The sequence below is a fragment of the Stegodyphus dumicola genome, chromosome 5, assembly GCF_044657685.1.
Source record: "Stegodyphus dumicola isolate Sdum_Otavi_A_Nest chromosome 5, ASM4465768v1".
Lineage (NCBI taxonomy): Eukaryota > Metazoa > Arthropoda > Arachnida > Araneae > Eresidae > Stegodyphus > Stegodyphus dumicola.
This window is the reverse complement of record NC_140772.1, coordinates 235796140-235810731: the sequence shown is the minus strand read 5'-3', so window position 1 is coordinate 235810731 and position 14592 is coordinate 235796140. Positions and strand designations below refer to the sequence as shown.

Below are 14592 nucleotides of genomic sequence, written 5' to 3'. Positions count from 1 at the left end.
TTTGTCCTCATCCAAATTCACTGTCTCAATGTTTGCTAAACATCATTTTAATGAAACCACTCAGTCGTGTGATTTTTCTTAGACGAAACATAAATCCAGCAGACGAATTTCATAAAATTCGGAAACATACATATACATAAATAATATATACATTCGGATCTTTCATAATAACTATCGTTCTTTAAACTACATGATATCAGTATATATAATGTTAGTAAGAGCTGTTATGAATTATTGCAAAAAATGTATATTTGTAACTTTGATTTTGGACAAGAGTATACAATTTAAATGCAAGAGAGCCCATACGACGAGCATATACATGAAGAATATCGGATTACTTGCAGCCACCAAAGATCGGTCTCTGAAATGGACCACTAAATAAATAAATAACGAATAGAAAGTATGCGAACTTTGTTTCAATTTCAGTCCTAAAGATCACTTTATCTATTATCTACAAAGATAGGGCAGTGCCATAAACAAGTAATTATTAGATAACAGCATAACATAATTGCCATTTTTAAAATTATATGAATTAAGCTGTTTTTAACTTAATTTATTTATTTGTTTCAGTACAAGCCTATTCGTAAAAGACAATGTAATTTTGATAACAGCGATAAAGTTTTATATTAGGTATATTATGTAGTTTAATAGCCTAAACTAATTCAAAACCATTCATTCCTTTTAGTGGAATTAGAAGAATTACAGCGAAGTTTCGCATTTTTAGAGGAAAAATTATATGTCATCGAATACTGTCCTATTTTTAGCTTTGTATTAAATGCTTAATAAAACAAAAGTTTATTTAACTATCCTGTGCCCCAAACAGTTCAGAATTTGAATATGAGTTTTATTAACAACCTAATATTAAAGAATATTTATCAGCGTGCAATATCTTTTGTGCTTCTTCGTGAAGACGGATCTGAAAATGAAACTCTTTTATATTCAAACAGACAACTGGAGATATTTTAATAAAGTATTATTCCACATTATATCCATTGTTTAATAAAAGCCTGAAAAAAGAAGCCCTTTTAGAAACCCTCAGCTTCATCGCAAAAGCTAGTCACGCAGTTCGCTAACTAATTTCCTGTCGTTGGAGGATTAGTCTAATAACATCCATGGAAATTTAATAAGGCATATACTATTAAATGCAGTCCGGAAAATAAAGAAATGAACTTTTCGCTAATGAACATTAATAAAAAAAAGAATGAAATTTTATTCTTTTAAAAAGGCTTTTGGTGGAACCAAAAGGAAACATTCACGTGTATTTGAAAATGTATTTAACCGAAGAACTAACATCGATCTATTGAATATATTTTGCATTTTGTTCTTTTTAAAGGATTTAACATATTTACATTTTTGTAGGAGTTAGTGTATATTTCAAAACTTAATTGTGTGTATAGAGCTATTTAATTTTGAATATAGGTTTCTAATATGTTATTTATTTTTAAAATACTTTAATTATTGCGGTTAGATTCATTCCATCATTTTTCGCTTACGAAAATTAGTTTTCATAAATAATTTCCTAGGGAAAAATTAGTAAGTAATACCCTTCTTTCTATGAAACAGAACTTTAAAAATAGGCACCATCTATTAATTAAAATGAAAAAAAAAATTACGCTGTTAAACGTTTGGACTTCAAGATATATTTTATATGAATATTATTTCATTAAATATTTGTTAAATGACTAATATTGCTATATGCACTATGCATTAATGGTAATCGGAGAAAAATAAATAGTTTACCACTAACTACCTAATAAAATTGTGCATAAGTAGGATTGAGAAGGATAATAAATGAAAAAAACACGTTCTACACCAATATGATGCTTCGTTTTTCTGTTATTAATGCATCATTTTGTAAAAACCCCAAAATATAAAAATATTCCCAAAACCTTTTAAAAGGCAGCAAAACGAAGTGAAGACCTATAAAATTATTTTGCTGTTCTTTGATCCTCTAAATGGTAATTTGCAGTCTTAAAAAGTAATAAAAAAACAGCCTACACGGAAATAACACTGAAAAGACTGACCAAACGAATTTGTGCAGTAACAATGCAGGGCTTGAAGATGCAGAAATGCATATCAGTTATGGGTTACTAGTTTATGCGCAAATAATCACTCATTAAAAGCGAATTTACTATATTATTTTTTATCTTTCGCAAACAGATAATGGCTTGTTGCATGCGAATGGGCCCGTAATAAAGTGAATGCACAAATCCGATAATAGAATAATAGAAATTCATTTTTATGAAAAGAAATATTTTAGAATAAACTCTTTCTTTCTTTTCACCATCGACGGAACAGCTGGCCCACTGGGTTAGGTGCTTTTCATCCTGTTGGATCCCGTCGATGGAATTAAAAAAAAAAAAAAAAAAAAAAAATACATGAATAAATATAAATAAAGAGCTTAGTACTGTGTCCTCCGGGGATTGGCCACGAAACGAGGAACATTGAAGTGAGGACCAGAACATGGAAAGAAGGTGCATGGTGAGGACTGCTGAGACTAAGCGGAATACTTTTCACTATTATCGTACATGTTAGGCATACAGTTATATTAAGGATGGGCTATAAAAATCAGGTACAGATGTAAAGATGACCAAATACATTACAAATTGTGAAATACATTAAATGAGTTCAGGATTAGTCATAATATTAAATATAATTAAAAAACAGCAAAGCAAACAAAAAAAAAAAAAACACAAGACATTAAGCAAATTAATATATGTACAGAGCAAGCTGCTAGCAGCATGGTGTCCAAGGAAAGAAGTCACTCCAGGTTATCAGCAATGCTTTTAACAATGCTAGTGCAGTCTCTAATGCGGCTGCGCGCATATTTATTCTTAATTGTGTTCTTGAACCATGCTGGCATATTGATTGCGGTTGGTTTTTTCAAATGCGAATTCCCTGTGTGCGAGCAGTCAAACAGATAGTGATCTGGGTCACCAGTACTGCCACAAATACATTAGTCACTGTCTCTTAGGCGAAATCTGTGAAGATAGGACATATATAGGCCTCTGGAATTTTCCGAGGAAATATTCGTGCAAGTGGTTCACAATATAACACGGTATAATCAGGAGTTACAATTAAGACACAATAACACGCCGAACAAATACTAATTCAGAAGTCAAACAACAAAAATCAGCGTTATATTTTCAAAATTTTCACAGGATTAGTTTCGATGTTACAGCTGAGCGCAAAAACAGCGGTTTTTTGCGGTTTTACAGCTGAAGATGGTGGTTCGGTAAAACCATCGAAACTAGTCCTGTGAAAATTTGAAAATATAAAGCTGATTTTTGTTGTTTGGCTTCTGAATTAGCAGGAGTTACAAGTCCAACTACTAAGAACGTTAAACACAACGCAATGCAAAGCGCATCTAAAGAGAAAGCTAACTTGGATATCTCAGTTCACGCTGGCTAAACAGTTTGAATTCTCGAAATTATTCGAAAGTAATATGAGAGTGGAAAATACGGTTGCATCTAACATAGTGGTCAATTGCATTTATTCCGTTTCAATACGTAATGCGGTGATACAGGGACCGGATCAAAAGTGATTTGTCGCCAAATTTGGCGATGGAATAAGTCTCCAAAACCGTTGTTTTCTTTAGAAGATCTCTCATCAAATCTGAATTGTTTTTCCAAACAGATAATTTATTCTTTTTAAGATGCTTATTTTAACAATCGTGATTTTCTTCCAAATAGCCAAATTATATGCAAATTATTTTCGGTTATGACTCAAATATTATTGAATTTTTTTCTTAGCTATCTGATTGTTTAATTTTAATCCATTCTGATAAATATTTTTTTAAAATTTTATGTAATGCTCATAGGTGCTATCAGTAGGCTTTGAAGTAAACTGAAAATTAAATACTGTTTAAAATTCTGCGAAAAACTAAAGGAGTCATGTAATACACAGACAGAGATTTAATACATTAAATAAAAAGTAGTGTTGCGAAATGCCCAGTTTCGGTAAGACAGCTTTCTCCGCAAAGTGGGTTAGGATTGCTAGGATGTGGTAGGGAAAGGTACGGTTACTAGATTTGATGCAAAATCGCCCATTTGGCGACAAAATAGCAATCAATAGAACAGCGAGCGAGACCTATACCGCCTATACCAGTGGTCGGCAAAGTGCCGCATGTGGCTCTTTGGCTCCAAAAGTGCGGCTCTGGTACAAATATCCGCGGAAGGCGCAATAATATTTTCATTTAAAGAAAACTTGGTAAGAAAAAAAAATACATCTTATTTTGATAAATTAAAATTCTTCTATAAATCGAGAACATGTATAAGTTTTTGCTTGAGTAAAAAGATAGATAAGTAATTAAAATTTTATATTGTTGTAAAAATACGTAACGAACATCGAGTTTAATTTTATAAGTTTTCGTAAACATAAACATAGACAATGTACAAGCTACCGGCATGCGCGTGCAGGCTTTTTATAAAGTAGTGAAGGTACAAATTGGTATCGCAGAGCAGCAGTTGCAGTGTAAGCAGTTTTGTCTTATCTACCGTGTCTGCCGTTTTCCTGTCTTATTAAAAAGTTGTTGTATTTTTTAATCTAGCTTCACATCTTACAGGTATTTTTATACGATTTTATTACACCTGCTATGTATGTTTGTGGTTCCGGTACAAAATTTGGAATCGATTTTTCGACAACTTCTGTTTGTCCAAATGTTGGAAGTTTTCTTCCATTTTTGGTCATATTAAAAGTTTTGCTATTCTGATGATGAAAAAAATTATTTTTTTCTTTTTAGTGCAGTTACATATATTAATAAAATTGTATTTTTTAAAAAGATTTGTTTTAATTTTTATTTTCATCAATTTAATAATGATAATAATTATGTAGTCGGGAGTTCTACTTTAGTGCTTTCCCGTGAACGTGTCTTTGGAACTCTCTGTGTAATACGAGCGAATAAATTTTGTTTTGATTCTTCATCAAATCTTATCGTCAATTTTTCCAAATCCACGAAGAAACGCAACATGTTAACATTTGCATTTACCTCAGCTACAGAATGTTAAAGAAGGAGGTAGACTTAAGTGTTTATAATAGATTGAGAATCTTATATGAATGAAATTAGTTCATATGATAAACTCATAATGAAAATCATAAAATGACTTTCATAATTGTTTAAATTCAATTGAAATTTGTATGGAATGATTTATTCTCTAAATGTGTGTATGTTGTGATAATAATTTGTATTCAGAATTCTAATAAGTATATATTCTCTTACCTTAGGTATTCAGGGACATAGAATTGGTGAGTATTTTTAAATATATATTATCTGTTTATATTTCTTTTTTAAGCGTGTCTTAAGTCTCTAAATTCATTTGATAATTTCCTTTTATATAATCATGAATTTGTGTACACATTGGTATGCATAATAGTATAATTAAGTACAGATATTCGAATAAGGCAGCACAATAGCTTTTATATTTTTAAATATTGATCGCAGATATGTAAATAACATTACGAAGTTCGGGGAGAGAAACATTTAAAAGAATTCTTTTAATAGTGTCAACGGCAGAATTTTGTAAGTATTTAAAAAGGACTAACGTTTCACACTATCCTTAACAAAATGCGTATTATGCTTTAATAAAAAAAAGGCAAAAGACTCAGTACTAATTTCTACAAAACTTAGAGCCATGTTTGAAAACGAATTTACTCAGATAATTTTTCCATCTATCATCCAAACTAATTTAGAGGGTTAAATGATAAAATACAAGTTTCTAGTGCTGACGATTAATGGTCACATGTTGGATAAAACATCATTCGTCGTCCAATCTGTAATGAATGTTGAATGAAAGTATTAATTCCGCAGTATTTGTGAGTTTTGCAACTGCAGTAATGTTTGTATTTTACTTGCTAAAGTATAACGAGAAACCTATTAAACGAAATACTTTTTTTGGCCCTGCGGTATCATATTAAAAAATACATTTAGAGAACCCTGTGAGCTACAGTGACGAAATAGTTTTAGTGAATATTTCTTTAATACTTAATGAAATTTTATTATTAAAAATAAAATTCAGTGTCAAAGTTATTAGAAATAATGTTAATTAGAATGCCAAAGTTAGAATGTCAAAGTTAAAGAAATTAAGTTATCGACTTTTAACAACGTTTATCAATTTCTATCAAATATGCCTCCGATTACACCAGGAAGTTATGCGGAAGGGAGGGAGAAAATATCTCCTATGCTTCACCTTTTAAAACGTTGCTTTTGTTAACGTATAGCATGTATGGCAATTTATTGTTGACGTTTATCAGACTTTTAACAAATGCATCGTTTAGGTGTAGTTTTAGTTTTTTAACCAGTTATTTTATGTTAACCCTCCGAGCATTACTAGTTTAGATCTGAAATTTACAATTTCCTCAAAATGTCATGAATAAGTAATATCAGAACATGTTCTGCCTGCTGAAAGCCAATTTGCTAATTTGGTTTCCTTGGGAGTAGCATTCTGCAGCATTGCTTTCCTCTCAGGATTAGGCTTGTTTCCTCCGACTTTAGGTCAGATCTAGCTTGCGCGTCATTCTTTGAGTCAAATAAAAGGGTTCTTGACACCTTTCCTCAAACCTGTGTTTATGAAGGGGTTTTCGATTAGGGAAAAAAAAATGAAAAAGGAAAGAAAATAAATTTTAGTTTGGAAGGGATTTACGCCTTTGAACATAAAATGACAAGATATCCTATTTACAAGAAATATTTATTGTTGCATTTTTTTTTTCTTCTGACACCAGTTGTTACGTTATTTTCTTCCTTCCCGTTCGTACGGGGTTCGTAGATTGGGAGAAAATAACGATGACACTTGATGAAGTATTAAAACACCCTTTATTTAGCCAATATTAATCAGGACAACTTCAATAACACTTTTTACAGTCGTCGAAGATCTACTATAAACACGCTGGAACAATCGGCGACATAGCCTTCACACTGTAAAGCAATAACGCTGGTGACAGCTTCCTGCAAAGCACCCGACTCTGCTTTCCGGAGTACGACTCCCGACTCTACTTGGTCGTTCTCGGAACTCCACGTACTCTCGAGATTCTCCACGCTACAACTCGCGATGCACTCGACGAACACGAGCACAGCTCCCGACTCTTCGGTTCAGTTGTTCTCGGAGCTCAACACGCTCTCTCGACGATGAACTAACCGCGATACACTAAGAGACTCCTTCGGTGCACTCGACGACCTACTCAGGAGTCGCTGCCCGGCTGTCAACTCGGATCGACTCCGCTGGGATTGACTCGTTAGACGAGACACCAACTCGATACTAACTAACTTGCACTCTAGACGAGGCACACACACACACGCCCTCTACACGAGGCACACTCGGAGACACTAACTGACTGCAGACCAGCATGGTTTATATAGCTTTCGCCTTGTGTTCGAGAACATTCTGGGCTAAGCCGGTGAGAATTCGTTCCAGAAGGTTCTCCACCCGTCCATGACATATCGCCTATTTTGTCACCAAATCCCGCCAAATGGGCAATTTCTCGCCAAATGTGGCAACTTTGCCTTACTTTGCCATTTTATGGCAACCCTTAAAGCTGCTTTGCGGGGAAGCTATCTTACCGCGCTTGTACATTTCGTAAAAATATGAATCACCTAAACGTTCTACCTAAACTAAGTAAATAAGTTTTATTTTAACTTAAAGCCAAAGACGGAAGTAAAGAACAAACTTAATAGTTTTTTTTTTTTTTTTTCAAATACTAAATTGCGTGTATAAATTGAATGTATTTTTTAAAAGAATAGTTCGAAGGAAAAATAATCTAAAAATAGATTTAACAAAACAATTGCCAAGATAAATATTTTGTTCCATATGCAATGACGTTTTATCTTACGCGCGCAACGAGTGCAGAATTCCAGTTTAACGATAAGCTCCACCTAAACTATTCAGTCATCCATCGCGATTTTAAAGCTTTTAGAATCCCAGTTTCTAAACTGGATAAATACACACATTTCACACGAAATGTTGGATACAATTTGAGACATAAGAGAAAGAAAGGAAAAGCAACGCATACTTTTTACTTCCTTGTACTAAGTAAAAAGGAAGTTTTGTAATCGCGAAAAGTTTCAGTCAGCATATTTCAACGAAAATATCCATTTTCACCGCTTTCGAATGCAATTTAACGATGTATTTGCGTGATAGCTGTACGTAAGGACAGAAAAGAAGACTCTTTTCCTCCAAAAAAATTATGAAACATTTTTAAAATGAATTCTGAAGAGAATTTTTTTTTGGCGTCTGTACGAATGTATGTACGTACGTACGTACGTGTCTCGCATAACTCAAAAATGAGTAGCTTCAGAACGTTGAAATTTTGTATATAAGATTACTATAACACGTAGATGTGCACCTCGTACTTTGGTTGCAATCGGCCTCGCCAAACCTATATAAATATATTTATATATATATCCACTCTGTTACCCGGCTCAGTGATCTCAGTTTCTTTACTCTTATATGTTTGTAAATTGTACATTTTTTGCTTTAAAAAAGATTGAATTATGTTGTTCTTATCTTCCGGTTAAGGCTTTTATGCCTTTAGTAAATCTGTATGAAATATTTTTAGAATTATCAACAGTTTTAAAGTTGTTTAAGTGCCGCTAAGCCTAATATTTTTTTTGATGGCGGCCATTGCTTGTTTACATTTGAAACAGCAAAATTGTAGATTTGTTACCAATCTAGAGAGACTAAGCTTCGCAACGACAAAGATAATGCCTTCATTTATTATTGCGAATTAAATCATGCTTAATCCTTTCTGGAATTTTTTCGAGGAAATAAGTGTTTAAGATTTACTTCCTAATTTTTAATACAGGTATTTTGAGTTTTTATGTATTTTTGCCTTGTCGCGAAATGAAAACTGAATTCATTGAATGAGAAATACTAATTCCTCTGTGAAAAACTATTTCTTTTTTGCTTTGTTTGCTTAATTTCTTTTATATATCGTTCTAGCTTTATTATAGTATTTGAATAGAACATGTGGCAACGATTAGATAATTCTTTAAATGTTATAAATTTTGTGAATTCTGAGTTATAATATGAATGAAATATAATACTGTTAAGTGAACCTAGCTCCAGAGTGTCGCTATGGTAAACAAATAGAGTGATTTTTAAAGAATTCATTTATTCTATTGTGGTTTATGCGCTGTCGGCGAAGTAGTTTTAATTCAATCCAATAAGTTTAAACGAAATGCAAGAAAAAAAGGCATATAATTTAATATTCCGTACAAGAAAGTCATTTGGTGTACACATCAGATTTTTTTTTCGGATTTCAGAGGTCTTGTCCTGAGTCTGATTGTCAGAATAAAGATACTAAAGATGTGGACTTGAAAGGACAAGAAATCACCTGCAAAACTGAGAACAGGTATTCATCGAAGAAAATGCTCTGCGTTTGGCGCGATGTTTAAATGACTATATGTTCCGACCTAATTCCTGAAAACCAAACCATCGCTAAACGGCTTTGTTGCGAATAAACTAACGTTAAAAGCGGCTGTTTATCAAGAAAGCTTCACTGAAAACTCTTCGAGGGCTTCAAGGAGTTATTCGTTGTGAATGTATTCTGTTATAATTTCTGGATAATTTAATGCACAGTATGGAAAATCCCTATGAAGCTTGTATTTTGGTCATTGGTAAACCACACATCGTATTAAATTTTGCAAGAACGATTTTTCCCTACCCCACTTTATATCCCATTTCCTACTATGCTCGTATTTAAGTTTATCTTTTACAGGAATATGCAGTTCGGCATTTTCAAGACAGGTCGTGTGCAAATTCCGTGCTGTTAGCCGCAGAATCATTCTAGTTGTAGAGGCATTGGGTATTTTCTGGAAGCAAGAAAGATGAAAAATATGCAACGTCTTCGTCGGGAATCGAACCGCGGACCTCTGGAATACTCGCCCAGCGTGCAGACCACACCGTGAAGGCTTGCGAAGAAGGCGGGAGAAATAACTTATTTATGCCCTCTTTTAAAGGGCGACTGGGGTTTTTAGGGGGCCCAATCGATAAATCTTCGGTGTGGAGAATCATCATCCAACACCCTTTTAGTTCGAGCGCCACTGTAGAGACATTAGGTATTTTTTGGGAAGCAGGCAAGATGAAAAATATGCAACGCTTTCGCCGGGAATCGAACCGAAATTACATTTACAGAAAACTGTGAGCTACAGTACTTATTTCTACAAATGAAATTAGATGTATAAATTCTGACTTATTTCTACATTGAAATTAGATGTATAAATTCTGACTTATTTCTACATTGAAATTAGATGTATAAACTCTGACTTATTTCTACATTGAAATTAGATGTATAAACTCTGACTTATTTCTACATTGAAATTAGATGTATAAATTATAATTTCTAATTCGTTCTATAAACTCTATATAGAATTTTAGATGTATAACAGCTCGCAGTGCATACAATAACGAGAATAAAATATACGAGAAGAAGTATTATACTCTACAGTCTTGATATCTTAATCCATCTCATGGAATGCAAGTAAATCCGCTATTGGAAAGGCAAAATCATTTGGTATTGCACAGTAACTTAGATTATAGAAACTTTCCCAATAATGATAGGTTGTTATACTCTTTGGTCATAGGCTGCCCATTTGGAAACATTTATTTTTTTTAACGTGATATTCTTACGTACTTATGCAATCATGGGAGCGACAAAAACGCTGCAAAATATAGGGGGAGTTGGAAGCCCAAAATCTTCAAAAAATTGTGATTTCGGATTTTCGCATTTTCAAATTCTCTAGACTTTTATCTTTCTAAAAATACCATTCTTTAATCTCTATGAAAATTAGAACTGTGAAAAAATCTAATTTTAATTCGTCGCCTTCTGCTTTGATCAATGAGGATTTTTACATAATATCGCGTTTTTCTCCAAACGGGATTTTTTTATACTCGATGTAACTTTTCTCAGGAACTACTGCTCACAGGTATCTAAACATTTTATTGCTTATTTATTAGGTTCCCTAATATTTACTGAAATGAGCATTTCGTAATTAACTTAGAAAAAAAATGTAATTTTTTTGTGTGAGAAAAGTGCTAAATTTTACTATGATCCTAACAAAATATCCTGTAATTTACTCTAAAATTCAAAACGTTTCAAAAGCTCATTTCAGTATAATCAGATAGGTATACTTTAATTACGGAAAAAATTTCAAACTTGTATCCACAGCAGATTTTGAGAAAAGGTACATGGAAAATGGCCAATTTAACACTGTCGGTATAGGGGTTTCTGATACCCCATAAGGCAATGTGAGAAAAAATGGATCATGGATTAAATTCTTGCGATCTTACATTGGCATATTGCCATCTTTTCCGAAGCTCTTTTGCATTACTTAATGAGTTAGTACAAAAACTGAATTGCCTAAGGAAAGAACCAATATACAGTGTACTCTCGATGAACCGGGTGCGGATTATCCGGTTTCCGGATTATCCTTGCTTCACGAAGCACGCACACGCACACTTAACGAGAGTGTGTAAAACACGAACATGTGGAAGTCAAAGCATGCGCTAGAAACGGCTGAAATAAGTCTTTAGGTCTAGTCTCAAACATTACTTTGTCTTCTCACAACTCTTGCTCAGGAAGATGACGATTTAATGAAGTTTTGTAAAATGTTGTCTGCACTGGATGCCATATACGGAGTAACAAAAGCTTGGCCGCAAGTAAAACCAATAACACTTATTCGATCACAGAGAAAGGTTCTTCAGAATATAAAAATCTGAAATTTACCTAATGTGAAAACATTGAGGCGATAACTGAAGTTGTATGCCGAAAAATTAAAAATCTTCGGAAATGTCGATCGGGAAAATGCCAAGAACTGATTCAGTGACGATTCGACTGAGCTGGACTTTCAGTGCTTGAGTGACATTTATATCGCTTCAAATGTCGAAAGAACATAAGAGGCAAAGAGTGACACTGAAAATGACAAGCGAAAACGGTGCTTACAATTACACTAGTCCTGAGACAGCAATGAGTTTTGTTGAAACTCTGTTGAACTTCGTTGACCAAAGGAGATTCGAATACAACTATAAAATAACACTTCGAAAATTACGTAGCAAATTCGACAAATATTTAAACGCCTTCAAAAATAAATGAACATTACTGATAGTTTTAAAGAAATAAATACACACAGTACGTATGAAAATTGATAGTTTAGCTTATTCGTATTTTGCAGTTATCTGCGAACTGCTTCCCCGGCATTAACCCGGATAATTGAGAGTGCAGTGTAATATTATATGTATGAATACAGAATAAATATATGTTCCGAAATTTATTTAATACACGAAAAGTGCATTTCTATGAATAATTCACTATTTATTGTATGAGCTCTTTAAATGATTTCATTTTGATAATATTTGACATTTCTTTTTTATACAGAAGCCCCTCACGGATTATCTTCAGCGTCCCATACTGTGTTGTTGTCATGGTTACCTCTAGCTTGGAATGTCAAGTTAGTTTACATTTTGAATTTGTTATGGCACTGAAGTTACTTTATCGGTACCGGAAATCTCAGTTTTCATGGGTGCTCGACAAGATGTTTGTCACTGCGGTGAACGCCAGATTTTTGTCAGAAGAAATGTGTCTGAATGTATTCTTTTCCCTCTACATATCATGAGTTAAAATCCCTATATTTTGCATAAAAATATTAATTTCGATTAATATTTTTCATATCAGTATTTATGTGGCAGAATTATCTATATGGTAATCCAATGCATAAAATGTAAGAATTAAAAACCGAATAAATTTACGAAAGTGCTTTATAAAATTGGATGAAATAAATCTCTACTAATATATTTACATTAGAAACTAGTTTCTAAAGAATTTTCGGAATTTCTTTCCTTTCCGAATTTTATTACAAAATTTGCAATAAAATCTCTCATTAACAAACATAATATTGAGTATATGCATCTATATTAGTTTTTAAATTCCTTTATTTATATGTTTAAATATTTTCCCTAAATTTGCAAAACAGTTTTCTAAACTTAGCTACAAGATCAGTTGTAATACAAATGTTACGACCTAAGCCTTTCGGAACATATTTTATTTATGCTTACTCATAATTTTGAATTAATCCTTATTAACACGGCTCTTTTCATAAACATAAGTATTTTGAAACATTAAATATGATCCTTTTTTATGATGATTTGTTATAAAAAAGTTCTTTATAAGAGAATAAGCTGACAGAAATGTTGACATATTATATCCAAAACAGGTCAAGATTCTGCAAGAAAAAATCTTTTTCAATAATAATAATACAAATTATAAAATAGATCAAAAATGAAAATAATTGCATTGCTTTTTTGATAAAATGAATTAACTTTCAAACTTTATTAATCAGGAGCTATCATTTATCTGAAATTCCTTCTCAGTGCACTCTATGGTTTTCCCTTTTAAAAGAATCTATAGAAAAGAACTCTATAAAATCCGTTAATTTAGGATCACCACGCATTTTGGATAGCTTCAGTATTTAATTATCCATAACAAGCTCATGAATGTTTTAAAATTTTAAACAATATTTTTGGAAGTTGACTTTTGCTACAAATCTAAGCATACTGTATTATATGTAATTTTGTTTTCAGTTAGAAAAAAAAACTTGTACACCTCAGATCAAATACTTTTATTTTCTTGAGTCTTTCGTTATAGATTTAAATATAAAAGAAATTAATTAACTAAAAATACATACTGAAATTGGTGAAGTAATAAACGTTGTATTGGTATGTAAACGTCTCAGATGCTTTTTGTCACTTTCATATGTAAGATGTCCGAAAAACAGAGTGTTTGTTTTTAGGCTTTTAAATATAAATATTGCTGAATATGAAATGTTTGTTTATAGGCAGCATATGCTTGAAATGTTTATTGATGTTGTTATATGCTCACATTTATATTTTACCTTGTATTTTGTGTTTATAATAACGCATCCTTTATAAAAAACATTTGGAATTATTTTATAAATATTCTAAATTTTTGCTTGCTGATGCTAACGTATCATGCTGCAGTGTGAAGCTTGTTATTTAATACATGTATTACATGTACAAACATGTCTAATACAATGTGTATAATACATTATACGTTTTATTCCAAGGTATGTCCTTTAATGACTGTGAAAACTGTATATAAAATATGCCGTTTTGTAAATAAACATCCATGAACAAATGTAAAATAAATATGAATTGATTTTGAATGTTTCGTTGTTATTTTCTTATGCTAGCTGTAAATGAACAAATGCCATGAATTCATAGCAACACAACAGCAAATAACATTTTATCTGGAAGTTGACGGATTTCAAAATTTCATATTCGCTTTCTTAATTAGGCTAAAAATGTATTTTAACATCAAATGTATTTTTATGCCATTTAAAAGTAGAAAACTATTTAAAATTTTAGATGCATCTTACATAAAGAAGAAAATAATAATATCATTCAGTCATATTGCTTTATTGAATAATAATTACATTGACGTGATTTACAGATTATTGAAAGTTTCGTGATATAGATAAAAAGGAATATTACGTTGGTTCCAAATTATGTAAACACATTATTTCCTAAAATGTTACACAGCACTTTATCTTTCTCTCAAAGAGAAATTTTCTTGTTCTCTAATTTAAGC

The 14592-nt window shown here is 32.2% G+C and overlaps 1 protein-coding gene across 1 annotated transcript in view; it reads left to right on the top strand.

Annotated features, from left to right (window-relative positions):
- Positions 1-14167, top strand: part of LOC118199204 (uncharacterized) — a 278709-nt gene extending 264542 nt beyond the window's left edge. Inside the window, exons 4-5 of the mRNA XM_085817787.1 lie at positions 5224-5244; positions 12364-14167. Coding sequence (XP_085673913.1) covers positions 5224-5244; positions 12364-12470 — 128 coding nt within the window. The 3' untranslated portion in view covers positions 12471-14167. The remainder of the gene's footprint in view (positions 1-5223; positions 5245-12363) is intronic.
- The last annotated feature ends 425 nt before the right edge of the window (positions 14168-14592 follow it).